Source organism: Coregonus lavaretus (assembly GCF_964263955.1).
Source record: "Coregonus lavaretus genome assembly, contig: HAP1_SCAFFOLD_288, whole genome shotgun sequence".
NCBI classification, from domain to species: Eukaryota; Metazoa; Chordata; class Actinopteri; order Salmoniformes; family Salmonidae; genus Coregonus; species Coregonus lavaretus.
The window spans coordinates 495,410-521,554 of NW_028165217.1; the positions used below are offsets into that span (position 1 = coordinate 495,410).

General features: G+C 42.1%; 2 protein-coding genes across 2 annotated transcripts in view; both read right to left on the reverse strand.

Annotated features, from left to right (window-relative positions):
* Positions 1 to 19,184, reverse strand: part of LOC311116126 (pancreatic secretory granule membrane major glycoprotein GP2-like) — a gene marked incomplete at both ends in the record, with an annotated part of 43,860 nt that extends 24,676 nt beyond the window's left edge. Inside the window, 8 exons of the mRNA XM_084191257.1 lie at positions 4,289 to 4,364; positions 5,220 to 5,379; positions 5,605 to 5,850; positions 7,064 to 7,215; positions 15,110 to 15,315; positions 15,460 to 15,642; positions 15,947 to 16,588; positions 19,118 to 19,184. Coding sequence (XP_084047383.1) covers positions 4,289 to 4,364; positions 5,220 to 5,379; positions 5,605 to 5,850; positions 7,064 to 7,215; positions 15,110 to 15,315; positions 15,460 to 15,642; positions 15,947 to 16,588; positions 19,118 to 19,184 — 1,732 coding nt within the window. The remainder of the gene's footprint in view (positions 1 to 4,288; positions 4,365 to 5,219; positions 5,380 to 5,604; positions 5,851 to 7,063; positions 7,216 to 15,109; positions 15,316 to 15,459; positions 15,643 to 15,946; positions 16,589 to 19,117) is intronic.
* Positions 19,185 to 21,830: 2,646 nt separating this feature from the next.
* On the reverse strand, positions 21,831 to 25,916 carry LOC311116128 (uromodulin-like; the record flags this gene model as incomplete). Its single annotated transcript, XM_084191258.1, has 8 exons — positions 21,831 to 21,850; positions 21,966 to 22,041; positions 22,209 to 22,368; positions 23,844 to 24,086; positions 24,284 to 24,441; positions 24,545 to 24,732; positions 24,898 to 24,948; positions 25,061 to 25,916. The coding sequence occupies 8 exons, from the start codon at positions 25,914 to 25,916 to the stop codon at positions 21,831 to 21,833; spliced, it is 1,752 nt and encodes a 583-aa protein (XP_084047384.1).
* Between the last annotated feature and the right edge of the window lie 229 nt (positions 25,917 to 26,145).

The window sequence follows — 26,145 nt, forward strand, 5'->3', positions numbered from 1 at the left end:
TTGTTCACTGAATTGCTAGCACTAGTTGCTCATGCTGCTACATTGGCTACAATGTAAACAGACGTACCTAGCTAGCATGAAAACTAGCTTTTGTTGACGCCGGCCGCGTGATGATGCAGTTTCCTGTTTAGGTTGGAGGTCACGTCGAAGTACATTTAAAATGTAACGGATTTTAAGCGATCTGCGTTCTCCGATACTAGACAGTATACTCTCTGGTTGGTTGCCAGGTGTGCACAATGTGGGATGCCAGGACTGGTGGTTAGTAGACCTGCGACATCGAGCACTGGAGGGAGGGAGCAGGAGTATGTATGACAAGAACAGGAGAATGCAAGTGCGCATTTTGGAACACAGCCAATGTTTTTAACATATTTTAACTTTTGATGATGTCATCAGGTAGAACGTTTTAAATGTATACATGTATTTGTTTCTACAAAATGTAGAAATGCGCCGTTTCCACATATGTAGACAACGGTATTGTGCTGGAAATAATGAAAATGAGGTTGAAAAGAAATGGAATTTTCCTTTTAATTAATTAATTACGTAATTCATTGGAATTATAACATTTGTTTCCTCGTTCTAAGTCTGCTGTTGTTTTGCCGTGACGTTGCAGACTTCTACCAGAGTTTTTGTGGTAATACTGACACCTACTGGTTCATCATTGTCTTGACTGATCCCAATGACTACAGCCGAGCCAGACTACTGCCGAGCCAGACTACCCGAAGGGAACTCGTACAACGCTCGCAATAGCTTTAGCTAAAGGAAAGTACTTATTCCCAGTGTGTGAGTGTGATCAGGATAGCCCCTCATTGTGCTTCTAGTGTTTCCCTGCCAGCTGCTGTCGGGAGACACCGACTCAACGCCGAAAACTTCGGAACTCAAGAACTCAGATACCTGTGTCAACACCTGCTACCAACTAGCCAGCTAGCTAGCTAGGTTGCAATAGAGCCCACTTCGCCTGGAATAGCTAATGAACGTTTCCAGCGCTGTAGAAGCTGTGTTTATTTTACACTCTTGTCCGGGACAATATTGACAATCCGGAGATCCAGTGCGGAAATTGTTTGCTAGTGGAGGACTACAGGAATGAGGTGGCTATGCTTAGCAAACAAATCTCAATTTTGCACGAATTTATGGGGAAAATGCAAATGAGAACTTTCTCGTTCTCAACTCCTATGGCAGGACGCCGCTTGGGCCTGATGGATGTTTCCCAGCCTTGTCATCTGTCCCTATCCGAATGGCCTGTGCTACCTGGAACTTGCCTGCCAAGGAAGTCGTCTCCATCTGCTTCTCCTCCTCCATCCTGTAGTGAAGTAGACGGAGAACAGCAAGAAGGGTGTTCCAATCAGCACTGGTCCCATTTCACAAGTCGTGGGATGCTGCTAAGCGGACCGGAGTGACTGAAAGAGGTTCGGAGCAGATTGACATAAGGAATAGCTTCGCTGCACTGGTGCCTTATCTACCTGCGCCTTCATCGCTGGGACTGCCTGTGTCAGCGACAGCGGTGCTAACTCCAACTAGGCTGACTCCAGCAGCAGCTTCGTCGTACGAGTTCGGCTCTGATATGAGGTTTTTATAGTGTTATGATGTCATGTCATAATATCGTGGGGACCAGGTTAGAGTTACTAGATAATTGGCTTGGCGCCACAGAGTCTACATTCCGTTATGTCAAAGGAGATTACTGATGTTTATGATAGCATGATGGATGGACAGGATATACTGACTTGGGGTAAAGAGTAATAACATCAAAGAATGGGAGTGCCCATGATGATTATCAGATGTTTGTGGAGAGACTTGTAACAGAGTGTATATATAGAGAGAGTGGATCTTTGTTCTGGAGAGAGGGAGATGATAGAGGCAAAGCTCTGCTATTCTGTTATAACTAACCATGTACAGTGGGGGAAAAAAGTATTTAGTCAGCCACCAATTGTGCAAGTTCTCCCACTTAAAAAGATGAGAGAGGCCTGTAATTTTCATCATAGGTACACGTCAACTACGACAGACAAAATGAGAAAAAAAAATCCAGAAAATCACATTGTAGGATTTTTAATGAATTTATTTGCAAATTATGGTGGAAAATAAGTATTTGGTCAATAACAAAAGTTTCTCAATACTTTGTTATATACCCTTTGTTGGCAATGACACAGGTCAAACGTTTTCTGTAAGTCTTCACAAGGTTTTCACACACTGTTGCTGGTATTTTGGCCCATTCCTCCATGCACCCCCTGCTATAGAGGGTGTTCTTTAATGGAAGCCTCTCCAACATAATCCTGGTAGAATCAGGAATTCCCCAGGGCAGCTGTATAGGCCCCTTACTTTTTTCAATATTTACCAACGACATGCCACACGTCAGTTACTACAGCGACTGAAATGACTGCAACACTTAACAAAGAGCTGCAGTTTGTTTTAGAATGGGTGGCAAGGAATAAGTTAGTCCTAAATATTTCTAAAACTAAAAGCATTGTATTTGAGACAAATCATTCACTAAACCCTAAACCTCAACTAAATCTTGCAATGCATAATGTGGAAATTGAGTAAGTTGAGGTGACTAAACTGCTTGGAGTAACCCTGGATTGTAAACTGTCATGGTCAAAACATATTGATACAACAGTAGCTTAGATGGGGAGAAGTCCATAATAAAACACTGCTCTGCCTTCTTAGCACTATAAACAAGGCAGGTCCTACAGGCCCTAGTTTTGTCACACCTGGACTACTGTTCAATCGTGTGGTCAGGTGCCACAAAGAGGGACTTAGGAAAATTGCAATTGGCTCAGAACAGGGCAGCACGGCTGGCCCTTAGATGTACACAGAGAGCTAACATTAATAATATGCATGTCAATCTCTCCTGGCTCAAAGTGGAGGAGAGATTGACTTCATCACTACTTGTATTTGTGAGAGGTATTGACATGTTGAATGCACCGAGTTGTCTGTTTGAACTACTGGCACACAGCTCAGACACCCACGTACACCCCACAAGATATGCCACCAGAGGTCTCTTCACAGTCCCCAAGTCCAGTACAGACTATGGGAGGTGCACAGTACTACATAGAGCCATGACTACATGGAACTCTATTCCACATCAATGAATTCATGCAAGCAGTAAAATTAGATTTAAAAAACAAAAATACACATTATGGAACAGAGGGGACTGTGAAGCAACACAAACATAGGCACAGACACATGCATACAAACACACGATAACATACACACTATACACACACGTACACATGGATTTTGTATTGTAGATATGTGGTAGTAGAGTAGGGGCCTGAGGGCACACACTTAATGTGTTGTGAAATCTGTTGTGAATGTATTGTAATGTTTTTTAAATTGTATAACTGCCTTAATTTCGCTGGACCCCAGGAAGAGTAGATGCTGCCTTGGCAGCAGCTAATGGGGATCCATAATAAATACAAATACAAAATGAGAAAGAACTAAGCTATAGCAATGGTAAAGTACATGCCCAGTACATTATTCGTACATTAATAAATAATAATAATAATATGCCATTTAGCAGACGCTTTTATCCAAAGCGACTTACAGTCATGCGTGCATACATTTTTTTGTGTATGGGTGGTCCCGGGGATCGAACCCACTACCTTGGCGTTTCAAGCGCCGTGCTCTACCAGCTGAGCTACAGAGGACCACACATTAACACATTGATAAATACATTTATCATCTTTGTTAACACTATTAAATTATTGCACATACAAAGCATTTTAGAGCAATATGATTAAATACAATTTTATTTCAAATAAAAGTGCTTGCTGCAGTCCAAACTAGAAAAGGGAGATGTTTGTGTTGCTATAATCCCAACTATATGTCCATTTATTTTCACATATCAAACATCAGTGTCCAGCACATACACTTTCTGTCCTCAAGCCTTAGTTAAAGGTTCAACAACAAATTTGTCTTTGTTCAAAATAAAATATTTTACCAATCATTCTAGCCCTATGAGGAATATAAAAATATCATTAAAAGAACATTTTTAATAACTGGATGTATGTCAAATATGAAATGGCATTGTTTATCATAAATTATGTATAGGTGAGATAGGTTTATGAACTTCACATAAATAATTTCGATAATTGGATGCATTGTTTATTTAGGATACAGGAAGCATGACAGGGATTCAGGAAGTTCAATCTTCATTTTGGGACCCTGAAAGTCAAAAACAAATATACGGTTATTTATTTAGTTATTTAGTTGGTTAGTTAGTTATTTACCTGAGTGTCCATCACTGAGATCAAAACCATTCGTTTTGATTGACAACTTATAAGGAGGTCATACTCACAGGTGATTGGTCCGATGGTGAGGGGTTCGAGGGGGACGGAGGGGGTGACAGAGCGGTATTTCCTTTTCAAGCACACCTGAGGAGAGAGACGAGAAGGAGTCAGAGAGACCAGAGAGAGTCACAGAGACCAGAGACTGAGACAGAGAGACCAGACATTGAGACAGAGAGACCAGAGAGTCAGAGAGACCAGAGACGGAGACAGAGAGACCAGAGAGAGTCAGAGAGACCAGATACTGAGACAGAGAGACCAGACACAGACAGAGAGACTCAGGAGAGTCAGAGAGACCAGACACTGAGTCAGAGAGACCAGACACTGAGTCAGAGAGACCAGATACTGAGACAGAGAGACCAGATACTGAGACAGAGAGACTCAGGAGAGTCAGAGAGACCAGATACTGAGACAGAGAGACTCATGAGAGTCAGAGAGACCAGACACTGAGACAGAGAGACCAGACACTGAGTCAGAGAGACCAGATACTGAGAGACCAGACACTGAGACAGAGAGACCAGGGCCCGTATCCACGAAGCCTCTCAGAGTAGTAGTGCTGTAGTAGTAGTTTCACCTTTTAGGTCATAATAAATAAGACTATATGGACAGGTGGGGACCTGATCCTAGATCAGTACTCCTACTCTGAGGTGCTGTGGATACAGAAAGACTCAAGAGAGCCTCAGGAGAGTCGGAGAGACTACACACAAAATGAGTGAGACCAGAGAGAGACCACAAACTGAGTGAGACCAGAGAGAGACCACAAACTGAGTGAGACCAGAGAGAGACCACAAACTGAGTGAGACCAGAGAGAGACCACAAACTGAGTGAGACCAGAGAGAGACCACAAACTGAGTGAGACCAGAGAGAGACCACAAACTGAGTGAGACCAGAGAGAGACCACAAACTGATTGGATGAGCCAGCGGGAAAGATGCAGGACTCACTGGAGTGCAGGAGGAGCTCCTCTGGTCACAAAGGCTGAGTCTGCAGTGCAGGAAGACGTCCCGGTAGTCCCCCTGGTAGAGGAACAGCAGAGCAGAGAAGCGAGCCCTGAGGGACGAGCCGCTCTCCTCCACCCTCACCTGACGGAATTCAGTCGGACATCTAGGAAACAGGGAGGGCCAGGGTTTAAGTTAGATAACGCAACACAAAATACATAAACATTAGGGGCCGGTTTCCCAGACACAGATTAAACCTGGTCCTGGATTAAAAAGCATTCTCAATGGAGAAACTCCATTTAAAGTGTTTTATAGTCCAGGACTAGGCTTAATGGGAAAACCTCCTCCATATGTTCCTTGAGTATGAACCAAGACACACACACACACATACTTGTTCTGAATGATGTAGTATCGCATGATGTCCTCAGGGTCGGGGGATTGCGTGGCATAGCAGTCCTCCAGAACGACCACAAAACGCTCAGTCTCTGACTCCTCTACGGACACACGCACGTGCAGCACGGAACCCACCGGCAAGGTGACTCCGCCCGCTGGGTAAGCCTCTGTGAAGTTGTCGTTGCGGTACAGAGTCATGTTGGAGCCCACTTTGGAGCCCTTACCGACTTTGGCATCCTTCAGCCTGTCAAAGGGGTGAATAGGAGATTTAGTTAATAAGAGATGCAGTCAGAGATGATGAACGACAAACAGTGCCTTGGGTGCGACAAATGCACTTTACAGGATAAATACAATTAATTGTTATTCTTATTAATAATAATAATAATAAATACACTATTTCTGAAGCGCTTTTCAAGAAACCCAAAGTCACTTTACATAGGCAAGATATTAAATTATTATTATTATTAATATTATAAGCTAACACTATTACACAGCCAGCTTCAACTGAGTATTTTCGTGGAATAACAAGAACAACCAGTACTGTGATGAGTGGACAGAGGGGCAAAACTCTTAATTATCTAAAGGATCATCAAGAAACACCGTTTTAGAGTAATAACTGTCTATGCATTAACAGAATACTGACAGTTTGACATGTGTTAGTGTGGGGATCTATTCTCTTACAACTAGATGTGATGACTAGCTTAGAAAGAATACATTAATGATTAAACATAATAGGTTTGTGCTGTACTGATATAGATTGTTTAACATAACAAGCTGTGATTAATGTGAGGAACCGTTAGGGGGTAGGCTGAGATAAGACTTGTGACTCACACACACACACACTGCCTCTTTGTTAAACTGCTCAAGGACATGTGTACTGCTACAATGAAGAAGGACAAACTATGTCTGAGGTTGCTGACTCGAGACAAGTTGTAAAGATAACAACTAATGCCCGGCAACAGTGAAGCGCCAAGGGGCTGGGACCAGCCTGTGCGCCATCGATAGGTTGGGTAAGTTTAAACCACACCCAGCCTCTACTATGACAGGCCCAGCCTGGAGCAGGACCTATCTCTGTCAGAGTATTAAAGAAGAACCTTGGGTTGAAAAAGTTAGTTCTCTGACTGCCCTGCGTGGTGTTTCAGTGGGCCCGTATATACGAACATCATATTTACCATTCAAGTGTTTGCATTAATTAAAATAATAGTCTATTTTAGTCTATTCTATTTGACCTCTTTTTGTTCCTATACCAGATTTGAATTGACGCAACTTGACATTAGCCTACATTGTTCTACATTGTTTTACATTGTTCTACATTGTGTTACATTGTCCATGTTCTACATTGTTCTACATTGTGTTACATTGTGTTACATTGTGTTACATTATCCATGTTCTACAATGTGTTACATTGTGTTACATTGTCCATGTTCTACATTGTTTACTGTAATGTCTCCACTTACGACAGGTAGGGTTTGATGGCCACATCCAGGCTGGTCTCTGATTCCAGAGGATAGACACAGGAGAAAGGCACACTCACGGGTCGGGTGAAGGACACGTTGTGAATGTGGTAGATGAACAAACTGTTGGAGAAGATGGCGTCAGTTCCGTTTGTCTGGGAAAAGGGGGAAAAGGGAAGAAGATTAGAAGCTAGGAGAGGACCTCTCACCAGTTCTCACAATAATACAATTCTTGGACAATTGGATTTCAGTTCATCATATTCTGTTGATGGCATCATGTCTCACTAGCCTGAGTCCCTGTCTCTTTAGCGAACATTCCACTCGTTGCCACTCCTTGTCATTGCCAAAGAGACTGGCCTTTCGACAATCTCAATGCTCAGTGTGCAGTCGTATTTATGACGCAGTTGCTGATTGGTAGTTGGAAAATAACGAATATTTTCCATGACACAGTAATGGTACATGGGGTGCGTGCAAATTTGGCGCAATATAGAATTAGAATCTTAAGAACAACAACAAACAATGCAGTTACGACCTGCTGCAGTAATTCCCTTGTGAGAAGGCAGTGTCTATCATATGAATAGAAAGGGTGTCTCCAGTCAAGTCAATAGAGCTCGCCAGCTTGTAGTCCTAAAACCCGTTAACGATTTACCTCTGGTTCGTTCAGCCATCCCTATGGGAAAAAAGGAATTTGGAAAGAATACGGTTTTGGAATAAACGCTGAAAATAGGGTCTTAGGTTGACACAGGCTTAGGAGATCTTATACGTTTTATTCTATCAGATAATATCAGTCAGTTAACATGACCTTTACGAATTATGAAGACTTTGTGATTTATGTGTTTTTTTATTACTACATAAATTCTACTTTAGGAAACTTTCTGAATGGACATAGAGATAATTAGCGGACTCGCACATTACTGTAAGTCGCATTGGATAAAAGCGTCTGCTAAATGGCATATTATATTATTATTATTATACAGTGCCTTCAGAAAGTATTCACAACCCCTGACTTTTGAAAACATTTTTGGTGTTGCAGCCTGAATTTAAAATGGATTAAATTGAGATGTTTTGTCACTGGACTACACACAATACCCCATAATGTGAAAGTGGAATTATGTTTTTTGAAATTGTAACAAATTAATTAAAAATGAAAAGCTGAAATGTCTTCAGTCAATACTGTAAGTATTCAATCCCTTTGTTATGGCAAGCCTAAATAAAGTTCAGGAGTAAAAATGTGCTTAAAAATTCACATAATAAGTTACATGGACTCAGTGTGTGCAATAATAGTGTTTAACATGATTTTTGAATGACTTACTCATCCCTGTAACCCACACATACAATTATCTGTAAGGTCCATCAGTCGCGCAGTGAATTTCAAACAGATTCAACCACAAAGACCAGGGAGGTTTTCCAATGCCTCGCAAAGAAGGGCACTTATTGGTAGATGGGTAAACATTTAAAAAAGCAGACATTGAATAGCCCTTTGAGCATGGTGAAGTTATTAATTACACTTTGGATGGTGTATCAATACACCCAGTCACTACAAAGATACAGGCGTCCTTCCTAACTCAGTTGCCGGAGAGGAAGGAAACCGCTCAGGGATTTCACTATGAGGCCAATGGTGACTTTAAATAAGTGATAGGAGAAAACTGAGGATGACTCCACAACATTCTACATACTATAGTTACTCCACAATACTAACCTAGTTGAGTGAAAAGAAGGAAGCCTGTACAGAATAAAAATATTCCAAAACATGCATCCTGTTTACAACAAGGCACTAAAGTAAAACTATAAAACAATGTGCCAAAGCAATTAACTTTAGTCCTGAATAGAAAATGTTATGTTTGGGGCAAATCCAATACAACAGATTCAACCACAAAGACCAGGGAGGTTTTCCAATGCCTCGCAAAGAAGGGCACTTATTGGTAGATGGGTAAACATTTAAAAAAGCAGACATTGAATAGCCCTTTGAGCATGGTGAAGTTATTAATTACACTTTGGATGGTGTATCAATACACCCAGTCACTACAAAGATACAGGCGTCCTTCCTAACTCAGTTGCCGGAGAGGAAGGAAACCGCTCAGGGATTTCACTATGAGGCCAATGGTGACTTTAAATAAGTGATAGGAGAAAACTGAGGATGACTCCACAACATTCTACATACTATAGTTACTCCACAATACTAACCTAGTTGAGTGAAAAGAAGGAAGCCTGTACAGAATAAAAATATTCCAAAACATGCATCCTGTTTACAACAAGGCACTAAAGTAAAACTATAAAACAATGTGCCAAAGCAATTAACTTTAGTCCTGAATAGAAAATGTTATGTTTGGGGCAAATCCAATACAACACATTAATGAGAACCACTCTCCATATTTTCAAGAATAGTGGTGGCTGCATCATGTTATGGGCATGCTTGTAATCGTTAAGGACTGGGGCGTTTTTCAGGACAAAAAGGAATGGAGCTAAGCACAGGCAAAATCCTAGAGGAAAACCTGGTTAAGTCTGCTTTCCACCAGACACTGGGAGATTAATTCACCTTTCAGCAGGACAATAACCTAAAACACAAGGCCAAATCTACACTAGAGTTGCTTACCAAGAAGAACGTGAATGTTCCTGAGTGGCCTAGTTACAGTTTTGACCTAAATCTGCTTGAAAATCTATGGTAAGACTTAAAAATGGTTTTCTAGCAATGATCCACAACCAATTTGACAGAGCTTGAAGAATGTTGAAAAGAATAATGGGAAAATGTTGCACAATCCAGGTGTGGAAAGCTCTTAGAGACTTACCGAAAAAGACTCACAGCTGTAATCGCTGCCAAAGGTGCATCTACAAAGTATTGACCCAGGAGTGTGAATACTTATGTAAATTAGTTATTTCTGTATTTCATTTTCAAAACATTTTCAAACATTTCTAAAAACATATTTTCACTTTGTCATTATGGAGTATTCTGTGTAGATGGGGTGAGAAAAAAATATATTTAATCTATTTTGAATTCAGGCTGTAACACAACAAAATGTGGAATAAGTCGAGGGGTATGAATACTTTCTGAAGGCAGTGTACACCCTAAAAGGAACCATCAATCAAAGCCACCAGCGCACCTCAGACACCTTCAAATTACATTTCTCCTTTCCGAAAAAGGTATTCAAAACCTAGGCTCACCTTCAAATCTTGGCTGTAGTCCACCAGAAAGTAGCCTAGGCTACATTGTAGCATAATGCTAAAATAATGTTGCCTATCAAATTAATTGACAAGGAAAGTTTGAAGGGGGGAGAGAGGTACAGCTATAGTATTGCTAGAGACGGTTATGTAATTATTATCCCAGCATGTGCTTTATTTCAGAGGAAGATTGTCACGGGATTCGTTTTTACAAAAACTGCCCCTTGTAATTCGAAGGAAAAAAAATCATTCAGTTGAGTCTATGACGGAAGCCTGGTGGTTTTTATTTTAGGCGTAAAGATATTTCAACATCATGTCTAGACAATAGAAGGGCCTTTTAAAAAGGCTACCATGATCACTTGTGCTTCTAATGTGTAAGTGTCCCCATAGGACTAATATTTAAATGTAGGAAATGTTAGAAGCCCCCCCGTCCTGCTGATGTGAGCTGCTGGACAACGCACTTGATATGCGTTTACGGAAGAGAACGTGAACTTTCCATTTCCAAAAATGAGCTCAGTGGGAAATGGGGATTCCCTGCTTGCAATCTGATGGCTACATCAACAGCAAATGTTTCATTAAATAGGCCTAGGCACTATACTTTTTTATTTACATTACGTTTTAGTCATTTAGCAGACGCTCTTATCCAGAGCGACTTACAGTTAGTGAGTGCATACATTTTATTTCATTATTTTTTTTTTTTTTCATACTGGTCCCCCGTGGGAAACGAACCCACAACCCTGGCGTTGCAAAAGCCATGCTCTACCAACTGAGCTACACGATATATTTGTATTTATTTTATTGCACATTTAATTAAACTGACGCATTTGGCGATGTTCAACTTCAATTCATTGGCACAACACGTGCGTCAGCATGGCAGGTGGTGGTCGCCTAAAGTAGACTAATATATAGGCTAGCATACGAATGGTGGATTAGTAGCCCAGCCTATGAATTATCTTCTAACTTACACATCTGTTCTGGCAATTTAAAGTATTGATTGGGGACTTATTTGTAACAGGTTTTTCTGGGTGATTTGTGATGTTTTATTTGTGCTTCTCATGACTGTGTTTTTGTGTGTATATATACAAAACCAGTCAAAAGTTTGGACACACCTACTCATTCAAGTGTTTTTCTTTATTCTTATTATTATTTACATTGTAGAATAATAGTGAAGACATCAAAACTATGAAATAACACATATGGAATCATGTAGTAACAAAAAGTGTGTTAAACAAATCAAAATATATTTTATATTTTATATTCTTTGCCTTGATGACAGCTTTGCACACTCTTGGCATTATCTCAACCAGCTTCAAGAGGTAGTCACCTGGAATGCATTTCAATTAACAGGTGTGCCTTCTTAAAAGTTAATTTGTGTAATTTCTTTCCTTCTTAATGCGTTTGAGCCAATCAGTTGTTTTGTGACAAGGTAGGGGGGTACACAGAATATAGCCCTATTTGGTAAAAGACCAAGTCCATATAATGGCAAGAACAGCTCAAATAAGCAAAGAGAAATGACAGTCCATCATTACTTTAAGACATGAGGGTCAGTCAATACGGAACATTTCAATAACTTTTTAAGTTTCTTCTAGTGCAGTCGCAAAAACCATCAAGCGCTATGATGAAACTGGCTCTCATGAGGACCGCCACAGGAAAGGAAGACCCAGAGTTACCTCTGCTGCAGTGGATAAGTTCATTAGAGTTACCAGCCTCAGAAATTGCAGCCCAAATAAATGCTTCACAGAGTTCAAGTCACAGACACATCTCAACATCAACTGTTCAGAGGGGACTGTGTGAATCAGGCCTTCATGGTCGAATTGCTGCAAAGAAACCACTACTAAAGGACACTGTCGTAGTAAATATAATTTGTTATAGATTGGTCTGACTAAAATGTTCTGTAAGACCCATTTGGAGCCTGTTTTCAATAAATGCTGTTCCAGGTCAGAGAACAAAGGACAGGAGAACACCTTATCTTCTCACCAGATGGCCTAGGAATGCGATAATAGGACAACACCCCCACCTCCGGCCATAAACCAACAGATACTCCTCACGAGTTCCCTGGACACACACAATATTTCACTTTCACGCACACTCATTCTCAACTCCCCTGTCTACTGGTCGGGTGCCAAGGGCAGAGGACTCTGCCGTGCACCAATGGGGCATCTGCTCTGGACAGAGCAGACCCGCCTCCTACGCCTCGGGAACCAATCAAGGGACTAGAAGAAGGACCCCTTCCTTTATGTTACATTGTATAAAGTAATGCTGTAAACTCTGTTAAAACATCCTTCTCAACTGTCTCCATAAGAGGCAATTGATTGGGGTCCATGCATGTAGCTTGAGCAGGACAAGATCTCTCTGTTTTAATAAACTGCCTTTTTGCATTAAGCAAATTCCTCTCTGTCTAGCGTCGATGGTTTGTACTCCCTCTCCTGAATTATGTGTTCACCAACAACACCAATAGGAAGAAGAGAACTGCCTGGGCCAAGAAACACGAGCAATGGACATTAGACCGGTGGAAATTTGTCCTTTGGTCTGGAGTCCAAATTTGAGATTTTTGGTTAAAACCGCTGTGAGATGCGGTGTGGGTGAACGGATGATCTCAGCATGTGTAGTTCCCACCGTAAAGCATGGAGGAGGAGTAGTTATGGTGTGGGGGTGCTTTGCTGGTGACACTGTCTGTGATTTATTTAGACTTCAAGGCACACTTAACCAGCATGGCTATCACAGCATTCTGCAGCGATACGCCATCCCATCTGGTTTGGGCTTAGTGGGACTATCATTTGTTTTTCAACAGGACAATGATCCAACACACCTCCAGGCTGTGTAAGGGCTATTTGACCAAGAAGGAGGGTGATGGAGTGCTGCATCAGATGACCTGGCCTCCACAATCCCCCAACCTCAACCCAATTGAGATGGTTTGGGATGAGTCGGATGGCAGAGTGAAGGAAAAGCATGCAACAAGTGCTCAGCATATGTGGGAACTCCTTCAAGACTGTTGGAAATGCATTCCAGGTGAAGCTGGTTGAGAGAATGCCAAGAGTGTGCAAAGCTGTCATCAAGGCAAAGGGTGGCTACTTCGAAGAATCTCAAATATAAAATATATTTTGATTTCTTAATTACTACATGATTCCATGTGTTATTTCATAGTTTTGATGTCTTCACTATTATTCCACAATGTAGAAAATAGTAAAAATAAAGAAAAACCCTTGAATGAGTAGGTGTGTCCACACTTTTGACTCGTACTATATATTGTGGAGTGGTTGAAAAACGAGTTTTAATGACTGTATATACAGTTGAAGTCGAAAGTTTACATACACTTAGGTTGGAGTCATTAAAACTCATTTTTCAACCACTCCACAGATTTCTTCTTAACAATCTATAGTTTTATCTATCTATTTTGTGCATGGCACAAGTAATTTTTCCAACAATTGTTTATAGACAGATTATTTCACTTATAATTCACTGTATCACAATTCCAGTGGGTCAGTTTACATACACTAAGTTGACTGTGCTTCTAAACAGCTTGGAAAATTCCAGAAAATGATGTCATGGCTTTAGAAGCTTCTGATAGGCTAATTTACATCATTTGAGTCAGTTGGAGGTGTACCTGTGGATGTATTTCAAGCCCTACCTTCAAACTCAGTGCCTCTTTGCTTGACATAATTGGAAAATCCAAAGAAATCAGCCAAGACCTCAGAATTGATTTTTTTGACCTCCACAAGTCCGGTTCATCCTTGGGAGCAATTTCCAAACGCCTGAATGTACCATGTTCATCTGTATAGACAATAGTATGCAAGTATAAACACCATGGGACTACGCATCATACCGCTCAGGAAGGAGAAGCGTTCTGTCTCCTAGAGATGAACGTACTTTGGTGCGAAAAGTGCAAATCAATCCCAGAACCACAGCAAAGGACCTTGTGAAGATGCTGGAGGAAACAGGTACAAAAGTATCTATATCCACAGTAAAACGAGTCCTATATCGACATAACCTGAAAGGCCACTCAGCAAGGAAGAAGCCACTGCTCCAAAACCGCCAGAAAAAAGCCAGACTACAGTTTGCAACTGCACATGAGGACAAAGATCGTACTTTTTGGAGAAATGTCCTCTGGTCTGATGAAACAAAAATATAACTGTTTGGCCATAATGACCATCGTTATGTTTGGAGGAAAAAGGGGGATGCTTGCAAGCCGAAGAACACCATCCCAACCGTGAAGCACGGGGGTGGCAGCATCATGCTGTGGGGTGCTTTGCTGCAGGAGGGACTGGTGCACATCACAAAATAGATGGCATCATGAGGAAGGAAAATTATGTGGATATATTGAAGCAACATCTCAAGAGATCAGTCAGGAAGTTAAAGCTTGGTCGCAAATGGGTCTTCCAAATTGATAATGACCCCAAGCATACTTCCAAAGTTGTGGCAAAATGGCTTAAGGACAACAAAGTCAAGGTATTGGAGTGGCCATGACAAAGCCCTGACCTCAATCCTATAGACAATTTGTGGGCAGAACTAAAAAAGCGTGTGCAAGCAAGGAGGCCTACAAACCTGACTCAGTTACACCAGCTCTGTCAGGAGGAAAGAAGTACCTTGCTCTTGCTTACTGGATATAAAATAGGCTAGCTACAGCATTCACAATTAACTGGCGGGGAAATTTGAATGGCGAGAGCTTCTCTGGTGTGATGTGATCACATTGACTGATGATCAAAATACAATAAATGAAATGTTAATATTTGAAGATTGACAAAAGGCCAGTGTCTTTGGCAATGACAAGGATTGGCAAGGAGTGAAATGTTAGCTAAAGAGACTGGTACCCAGGCTAATGTCTCACAGCAAGTGTTCTCTTTTTAAAGTTTTGGTGAGGAACGGGGTGAACTGGTCGGGGGGGGGGGTTCTCACCTCGAGAGTGTTTCCACAGGTGCCCTCCATGCGCTCCACCTGGTACCATACCATGCCGTCACGCTCTTCGTGAACGTTGCACCGGGGGTCGGCCAGGTTAGCAGGGGTGGCGTCTAGACCAGCGGCCTCCAGGTTCGTCCTGTTGAGACCCACCTGTATCAGGCTCCGCCCACACACCACCTCTGGGCGGAGCAAAACAGGCTGATCTGTAAGAGAAAAAGAGAGGGAGAGAGGGATAAGAAAAGAAAGAAAACAGGAAATAATGTTATTCAAGAACCCCAAATGAAAAGAAGGAATGACACATTTTCATATGCATAGGTCCCTCAATCAGGTGTTTTCTGAGGACTCACCTGGCCTCTCACACTGCCAAGTGACTCCATCATTGCTCATGCAGGTCTCCCCCGCTCTGCAGGTACCACACATTGCTTTTGGCGTCGTCGTGGCAACCTGTGACTGTGTTGTTGTGGTGCGATTGTTCTCTACTGGTGTTTCTGTAGTTGTGACTGGTTTTGGTGTTGTGAGAGCTGACACATCTGGAACAAGAGTTAAACAGGAGACACAGTTATGAGGGAACATTCATCGCTCATGTTTTGAAAGAACTAGTATGCTGATATTACTAGAATCATACAATAGGCCTATATGAATGTACTGGATGAATATGCTGAGTACTGTTGATATCTAGGGCCATAAGAAGAACATCATGGTGTATATAACCAGCTTTACTAAACAGTAAACAGTAAAAAAAAAAGAAGCTACAATAACTTAAATTCAAAAGGCAGAACAACAACAAGCCAAGCCCCCCCCCAGAACTTGGAAAAGCAGGCAGCGAAACCTTACATGCACAATAGGCGAAGTAGCACCCGGGCGGCATGACGAACTTGTACACAAAGTAGTTCCCGGGGCAGGCCTTGACGTGGATGGGCTGAGACTGCACCCAGCAGCAGTCCCCATTGAAGCTGGCGCAGACTGCACTCTGGACAATCGCATCCACCTGCTGGGGGGGAGGGAACGCCAGCCACAAGGGAGCCTGGGTGCCGCACTTGAACGAATCCACGCACTTGTCCGGCATGGACACGCTCTGGTTACCGATGAACATGCGGTAATAGCCATCCCAGTTGACGTTGCGGTCGCAGTGCTTGTCGCCCGCATTGTTGTTGGTGGAGCGCCAGGCGTCGTTCAGGACCGTGTAGATCTTGCAGGGGTTGGCGCACTGCTGGATGCCGTTGACAGTGATGCAGTCCTCCCCGTCGGCGCACTCGTTGAAGCCGCAGCTGAACCGGACATGATTAAGGTTGGTGTTGGAGCGGCGGACGCGGCGAGGGGCGTGGTGGTCGTCGGCGGCGGTGTTGTGGCCAGGTAAGCAGACGAGGCCGTCGCCGGAGAAGCCCTTCTTACAGGTGCATGTAATGTCACCTGCCATGGGCGAGGTGCGGCAGACGGCCTGTTCGTGACACGCCTCACAGCTGGTGACAATCACACCTGTGGGAATTTGGGTATATATGGGTTTATTGTCTTTTTAAGTTAAGGTATCATGATACACCTGAATTGTTTTGATGCCTCCCTTTTTAGGTTCTGAGACTAAAGAGCAGAGAAAATACAGATGTCAATTGTGTGGTGGGTTATATAATATTATACTGTATCAAAATACTTAATACATACAATACTTAATACACAATACATCCCTATACTGTCAACTCTAATCAAATCTATTTTATCTCTTAATATGGCAGAACTAAAATAATACACTCAATAAGAAAATCAAATATACAAATTATATATAGTTTATATCATATATAGTATTCATTATATAATATATATATATATAGTTTTAGAACACCTACTCATTCAAGGGTTTTTCTTTATTTTTACCATTTTCTGCAATATAGAATAATAGTGAAGACATCAAAACTATGAAATAACACGTGGAATCATGTGGTAAGCAAAAAAGTGTTAAACAAATCAAAATTCTTCAAAGTAGCCACCCTTTGCCTTGATGACAGAGTGATGGAGTGCTGCATCAGAAGACCTGGCCTCCACAATCCCCCGACCTCAACCAAATTGAGATGGTTTGTGATGAGTCGGACCGCAGAGTGAAGGAAAAGCAGCCAACAAGTGCTCAGCATATGTGAACTCCTTCAAGACTGTTGGAAAAGCATTCAAGGTGAAGCTGGTTGAGAGAAAGCCAAGAGTGTGCAAAGCTGTCATCAAGGCAAAGGGTGGCTATTTGAAGAATCTAAAAAATACAATATATTTTGATTTGTTTAACACTTTTTTGGTTACTACATGATTCCATATGTGTTATTTCATTGTTTTGATGTCTTCACTATTATTCTACAATGTAGAAAATAGTAAAAATAAAGAAAAACCCTTGAATGAGTAGGTGTGTCCACACTTTTGACTGGTACTGTATATAAAAAATACTGAAATATTACATTGACATAAGTATTCAGGCCCTTTACTCAGTACTATGTTGAATCACCTTTGGCAGCAATTACAGCCTCGAATCTTCTTGGGTATGACACTACAAGCTTGGCACACCTGTGTTTGGAGAGTTTATCCCATTCTTCTCTGCAGATCCTCTCAAGCTCTGTCAGGTTGGATGGGGAGCGTCACTGCACAGCTATTTTCAGGTCTCTCCAGAGATGTTCGATCGTGTTCAAGTCCGGGCTCTGGCTGGGCCACTCAAGGACATTCAGAGACTTGTCCCGAAGCCACTCCTGCGTTGTCTTGGCTGTGTGCTTAGGGTCATTGTCCTGTTGGAAGGTGAACCTTCGCCCCAGTCTGAGGTCCTGAGCGCTCTGGAGCAGGTTTTCATCAAGGATATCTCTGTACTTTGCTCTATTCATCTTTCCCTCGATCATAACTAGTCTCTCAGTCCCTGCCGCTGAAAATAATCCCCACAGCATGATGCTGCCACCACCATGCTTCACCGTAGATATGGTGCCAGGTTTCCTCCAGACGTGACGCTTGACATTCAGGACAAAGAGTTCAATCTTGGTTTCATCAGACCAGAGAATCTTGTTTCTCATGGTCTGAGAGTCCTTTAGGTGCCTTTTGGCAAACTCCAAGCGGGCTGTCATATGCCTTTTACTGAGGAGTGGCTTCCGTCTGGCCAGTCTACCATAAAGGCCTGATTGGTGGAGTGCTGCAGAGATGGTTGTTCTTCTGGAACTATGTCAGAGAGACCATTAGGTTCTTGGTCATCTCCCTGACCAAGGCCCTTCTCCCCCGATTGCTCAGTTTGGCTGGGCGGCCAACTCTAGGAAGAGTCTTGGTGGTTCCAAACTTCTTCCATTTAAGAATATAGATTTTCTATTGTGTTTTTGACTGTACATTTGTTTATCCCATATGTAACTCTGTGTTGTTGTTGTTTTTATCGCACTGCTTTGCTTTATCTTGGCCAGGTCGCAGTTGTAAATGAGAACTTGTTCTCAACTGGCTAAAAATAAATAAAAAATAAAGAATGATGGAGGCCACTGTGTTCTTGGGGACCTTCAATGCTGCAGAAATATGTTGGTACCCTACCCCAGATCTGTGCCTCGACACAATCCTGTCTCGGAGCTCTATGGACAAATCCTTCGACCTCATGGCTTGGTTTTTGCTCTGACATGCACTGTCAACTGTGGGACCTTATATAGACAGATGTGTGCCTTTCCAAATCATGTCCAATCAATTGAATTTACCACAGGTGGACTCCAATCAAGTTTTAGAAATATCTCAAAGGTGATCAATGGAAACAGGATGCACCTGAGCTCAATTTCGAGTCTCATAGCAAAGGGTCTGAATACTTATGTAAATAAGGTATTTCTGTTTTTTATTTTTAATACATTTGCAAAAATGTCTAAAAACCTGTTTTTGCTTCGTCATTATGGGGTATTGTGTGTAGATTGATGAGGAAAAAAATGAATTTAATCAATTTTAGAACGAGGCTGTAACGTAACAAAATGTGGTAAAAGTCAAGGGGTCTGAATACTTTCCGAATGCACTGTATAGTATAATTGTCTGTACCTGAGGTATGTCCAGTGCTGGACAGAACCAGTAGAGGCCCCAGCAGAGCTACCAAGATCATCCTCATCAACAGTAGTTACTTATACAGGGACAGAAACGGGGAACACAACCTGAAGGAAAAAACACTGCTTTTATTCATCCACACTTTAGCCACAATTTACCTATACTGGAAAGGCAGTCACTTTTAAATGCAAGTTTTAATTTATGTAATTTGACTGTATCTATACAGGTCCTCATATTGTGATAAATATATATATATATATATATATATATATATATATCTTAAGGAGATCTGTCACAAGACTGCAATAAACCACATGTTACAAAACATAAAATACAATAATAGTAGCATATTAAGCATGGACACACACATGTTCTCCATGGTACTATAACATTTCAAATACAGTCAGTTCAGATATACTCATTTCACCAAACCAAAAAGATCTAACTTTGTTGAACCACACAGTATGACTAGTGATCTGAGAGGAGTACTGACTTACCAAATCTGGATGCTGCCTGCTAGAACCCACCTGTTAGCTGGGCATTTATACACTGGTTACAGGGGAGTGGGGAAACGTGACACATTGTGCAATATTCCCAGGGACAATACCCTAGCCTGGGTTCCAGTCTGTTTAGCTGTCATTCCACTCCTTGCCACTCCTTGTCATGACAAACAGTTTGGCAATGACACAGAGTACAAGGAGTGAAATGTCAGCAGAAACTGACTGGATTTCAGGCTAACAATAGGTCTGGAAGAGGTTGAATCACAACTACAGATCACAACTACAGTAGGATCTTAATTTGATCACTCTTTTGTTGCTGTGAATTTCCCTGCACAGCAGGAAATTCAAACTTTTAGTGTATTTGAGTTTTAAAAAGGCTTCTAAAGTTTGTCATTTCCACTTAGAAATGTCAACCCCTACAAAAATGTGCATTAATTATAATCCACATAATAATTCACATTTTCTGTTGATGCAGGATTATTTTCCTGCTGTAGCAAACTGGCTCAAATTACGATCCTACATCTGTATCAATGTTCACATGTATGGAATCCAACAATCGCCCGATAACCATAACAACCTGGGCTATGATTAAAGGTAAAGTCTATATACTCTGTTGGGTGGCGTTGGATAATTTGGAGGTTTTCAAACTAATGAAGCGACAGGGCGTGTGTGTGGTGGCTGATTGGTGGCATTAGGTCAACACCATATGATTTATGAGGTGAATAATGCCTCACGATAACCCAGAGAACCACTTAACATTTGGCTGACTTCTTACCTCTCATGCTCTGCTATAAAGACAATGTGCAATGGGTTGTCGGTGCTCTTGGATAGGGCTACACCCTTATTTTATTGTTATTTCCACCCTTCTTCAATCCGTTTTTCAATCCGTTTTTTGTCCTTTGTTTGTGCTATAGATATGCCTGTTTCAACTGTGCCGTGCTGACAGGCAGGCTACCGCTAAGTGTTCTAGCGATTGTTCCCTTTATCTTTCAGTGTTTTGTCTTCTGTTTGTACTATAGATATGCCTGTTTCAACTGTGCCGCACTCATGTAATACGTCTCCAATTAGGTCACGCTGAATCAGCGGATTAATAACAAGAAAAGATCTGACTTAATACCTAATGTTCCCAACCCTTTTCTCTTTGCTTTAGATGACCAACAATAGCCAGTTGTCACCATGATGACATTATGTAAACTACTCACGCTGAGGGAAAGGTGAACTGCTCCCACTCATCTAATAACAGCCTCAAATGGCACCCTATTCCCTATATGGTGCACTACTTTTGTTTACTAAGAGGGTCAAAAGTAGTGCACTATATAGGGAATAGGGTGCCATTTGAGACAGACCCATAGTCTTCCACAGGCATTGTCCCTCTCTCTATGGCTTTTAGACGATACAGGAAGTGTTTTGTTAAGTCACTTCTACATGCCTGAACAATTTGAGAGCTAGGTATTCAATGTTTAGAGTCCCTGTGAATCCATGAAACTCATGTATGAAGTTAGCGCATACTTTTTTTTTTTTAAATGGCTGCACCCTTATAAGGGAGTACAAATAATATTAAGCCTGATCAATCAATTAGAAAACCTTAGTAAATAACATACTCAACACCATAGCAATGGGCCTACGACCAAATATGGTCATGTAGCCTAATAGTTGAAGAAGGAAACAACCTTCTCTGTAAATGATTCAGGTCCTGCTGTTTAGTCAAGTTAAGGTGTGAAACATTAAGTAGAAGACAAAAATAAAGAACGTAAAAGCCAGGAACGAGATTAAATTCTATCAGAACCTCCATTCACAGGTGTTGGATCTTAATTTGACTGGTTTCTCACAGCAGGAAAATAATCCTGCAGCAACAGGAAATGTGAATTATTGTGTGGATTATAATTAATTTACATTTTTGTAGGGGTTGATAAATTTTTTGTTAGGGCAAATCAAATCTGAAATTTGGTAATTACAAACTTTACATGCCTTTTTATACCTTGAATACATTACAAGTTTGACTTTCCTGCAACAACAAGGTGATCAAATTAAGATTTAACATCTGTAACCCTAACTCTGATTCGCCAACAGACCAGACCAAGAGACAACAGAGAACAGCCATTGATATAATGACACAACAGACTGATATAATAGTAAAAAGGTTCACTTTATTATCTCATAATCGTTAAGATACAGAAACTCTCCTGTGTCCCATTGCAGGGCTGTTTGGTTCACTCGGGCCCTTTGGTCCCTAGAAGACAAACAGTGCAAAGACAAGGTTACCAGTGAGGTGTGTGTGTGTATGTGTGTGTCTGACTGCGCACAAGTTACTTTGAGGTGAGTGCGATGATATCAAAAATACTCACAGGTGATTGGTCCGACGGTAAGGGACTCTTGGGAGGCCGAGGTGGAGACAGAGCGGGATATTCTTCTACCACAGATCTGAGGAGAGAGACCAAAGACAGTCAGAGAGAACAGACCCTAAGGCAGAAACACCAGGGAGACACCAGACACTGCAGCAGAGACACCAGACACTGAAGCAGGAACACCAGGGAGAGACTCAGCAGGACTAGAGAGAGAGAGAGACTGTGGAGGAGTTCAGGACTCACTGGAGTGCAGGAAGAGCTCCTCTGGTCACACATGCTGAGGCTGCAGTGCAGGAAGACGTCCCGGTAGTCTCCCTGGTACAGGAACAGCAGAGCAGAGAAGCGAGCCCTGAGAGATGAGCCACTCTCCTCCACCCTCACCTGACGTTGGTTACTAGGGCACCTGTGACCGAATCATTTTCACGCAGTGCATAGAAAAACTCTATTAAATACAGTGCCTTCAGAAAGTATTCACACCCCTTGACTTTTTCCACATGTTGTTGTGTTACAGCCTGAATTTAAAATGGATTAAACTGAGATGTTGTGTCACTGGCCTACATACAATACCCCATAATGTCAAAGTGGAATTATGTTTTTTGAAATTTATACAAATTCATTAAAAATTAAACGCTAAAATGTCTTGAGTCAATAAGTATTCAGCCAATTTGTTATGGCAAGCCTAAATAAATTCAGGAGTAAAAATTTGCTTAATAAGTTATATCCCTTTGAGCATGGTGAAGTTATTAATTACACTTTGGATGATGTATCAATACACACAGTCACTACAAAGATACAGGCGTCCTTCCTAATTCAGTTGCCGGAGAGGAAGGAAACTGCTCAGGGATTTCACCATGAGGCCAACGGTGACTTTAAAACAGTTACAGAGTTTAATGGCTGTGATAGGAGAAAACTAAGGACGGATCAACAACATTGTAGTTACTCCACAATACTAACCTAAATGACCGAGTGAAAAGAAGGAAGCCTGTACAGAATACAAATATTCCAAAACATGCATTCTGTTTGCAATAAGGCACTAAAGTAAAACTGCAAAACATTTGGCAAAGAAATTAACTTTATGTCCTGAATAAAAAGCGTTGTGTTTGGGGCAAATCCAACACAACACATCACTGAGACCCACTTTTCATATTTTCAAGCATGGTGGTGGCTGCATCATGTTATGGGTATGCTTGTCATCGGCAAGGACTAGGGAGTTTTTTAGGATAAAAAGAAACGGAATAGAGCTAAGCACAGGCAAAATCCTACAGGAAAACCTGGTTCAGTCTGCTGTCCAACAAACTCTGGGAGACAAGTTCACCTTTCAGCAGGACAATAGCATAAAACACAGAGCCAAATATGCACAGGAGTTGCTTACCAAGATGACATTGAACGTTCCTGAGTGTTTTGACTTAAATCAGCTTGAAAATCTATGGCAAGTCTTGAAAATGGCTGTCCAGCAATGGGCAGCAACAAACTTGACAGAGCTTGACAGAGCTAATAATGTGCAAATATTGTACAATCCAGGTGTGCAAAGCTCTTACAGACTTACCCCAAAAAACTCACAGCTGTAATCACTGCCAAAGGTGATTCTAACATGTATTGACTCAGCGGTGTGATACTTATGTAAATTATGCATTTTATGCACATTTTCAATAAATGTGCATAAAATAACAACAACATGTTTTCACTTCATCATTATGGGTTATTGTGTGTAGATGGTTAAGAAAAAAATAATATTCAATACATTTTGAATTCAGGCTGTAACACAACATGTGGAATAAGTAAAAGCATGAATACTTTCTGAATACTAAATGTAAATATTCATGCAGAAAAACTGTTTTAGTAAATGGTCACACACAACTCAAGAATGCATGGACAGACCTGTTCTGAATAAGGACGTATCGCATGAGATCATCAAAGTTGGGGGTGTGAGTGGCGTAGCAATTCTCCAGAATAACCACCAACTGGTCGTCTGTCTCGTCTACGGACACACCCACGTGCAAGGCCGAGCCCACTGGCAGGAGGACTTCTCCAGGTGGGTAAGGCTTTGTGAAGTTGGAGTTTCGATACAGAGACATGAAGGATTTGGCCTTGGCACCTAAACCTGAAACTCCACCCTCCGTTCTGTCGAGAGGTGAACATGAAGCAACCAGAGATTAGACAGCCTCATCCTTTGGAAGTCAGATTTAGTATATAATGCTAAGACTAAATGTAGTTTATAATGAGAGCTTGTGTTGATGATGAAGTTAGATGATGATTAAATGAAAAACAAACAGTTTGGGAGAAGTAGGCCTACAAAAAGACAAAATCCTATTTCTCACAGCAGGTAGGGTTTGATGGCTACATCCAGGCTGCTCTCTGTCTCCAGGGGATAGGCACAGGAGAATGGAAGGCTCACGGGTCGGGAGAGAGAGTCGTTTCTTGCATTAAATGGGTAAACAAATAAGCTGTTGGAGTAGACAGCATGGGTGGCGTTGGTCTGGAGAAAAGACAAAAGGGCATAAGATAGATCCATTACATTGTAATTTACTCCTCCAGTGTTGCATCATCTCTTGGGACAAATTGAGGTAATGTGTTCTCACCTCCAGAGTGTTTCCACAGCGTCCCTCCCTGCGCTCCACCTGGTACCACACCGTGCCGTTGGCCTTCTGGTGGGCGGAGCACCTGGGGTCGGCCAGGTGAGCAGAGGAAGGATCCAGACGTCCGGCCTCCTGGTTAACCATTTGAAGGCCCACCTGTATGAAGTTCCGCCCACAGACCAGCTCCAGAGCTATGAAATAAACGCAGCAGTTTACATAACAAAACCCACACAAATTAAAGATATATTGATGAACTCCTAATCTTTGCTGTTGGTAGTGTCTCTGTTGGGTTAATGTTTGCGCATCTTTATTTTCATTTTTCTTTAACACACACCTCCATTTGATCTTATCCTCACTCATGCAGGTCTCATCGTTTCTACAGGTAGAACACACCTTGGTGTTGACATCTGGGAGGACAGGAGGGATAGGGGTAATATATTTGGTGTGTGATGGAGTGCATTCCAGACAGCTTGAATATTCTTTATGTCCTTAAGAATCAGAGATGAGCATGGTACATACCTGCACAGTAGGCCAAGTGGCAGTTTACTGCAGGGACAAACTTGTAGACATAGTAGTTTCCATAGCAGGCGTTGACATGGATGGGACCTTGTTTAAATGAGCAGCAGCCACTTGCCCAGTTCCCACAGACGCCCCTCTGAACCACACTGTTTGACAGCTGGGGATGGGGATCTGTGAGCCACATGGGGGCGTGGGTTCCACACATGTACCTCTCCACACACCTCTCTGGCATCTGAACACTGGTGTTCCCCAGGAACAGGCGATACCAGCCCTGCCAGTTGACAGACATGTCACAGTGCTCGCCATTAACTGCACCGTTGTTGGTGGTGGACCGCCAGGCATCATTCAGTACAGTGTAGAACTGGCAGGGGTCTGCACAGAGGGATGTTCCACCAACACTGATACAGTCCTCTCCCACTGGACACCGTCTCCCCCCACACTGAAACTGCACTGAACGGGACTCCGAACGAGGACTGGTGCGGAGGTCGTCTTCAGGAGGCACGAGGCAGTCGAAGGATCCGGGGGTGTTCTCACAGACCTGAGGAGGGGTGCAGGGTCGGTCGGGGAGGGAACACTCATCGACGTCCACACAACCCAGCTCCGAGGACCAGCGGTAACCTTGACGACAGCAGGAGCCGCCAGCGCAGAGCTGGAGGTCGTAGCAGGTGATGCCGTCGCCGACAAAGCCTGATTTACAGTTGCAGGTGACTAACTTGGATGAGGAAGACTCGACCTCGACCTCATTGGTGAGCAGAGAGGCATGACAGGTAGCATGCAGGTGGCAGGCCTCACAGCCGGTGACAACAGAACCTGTGAAGGAAACAACTACTATTGATTTTCCTTGAGTTATGGCCATGGCTAATATTAAGGAGTTAGAGACCGCTACAGGACAGTACAGCAACAGGAAAACATTAATATAATAATAATAATATAGAGACCACAATGGAAACAAGTCTCTTGACTTTTTTGGGTATGTATCCTAAACTATTTTGGGAATCTGTTGCCTGGAGTAACATTTAATGTATTTTGAATGAATTGTCAAATATAATATAATATAATAAAATAAAATGTTAATGCTGTGATAA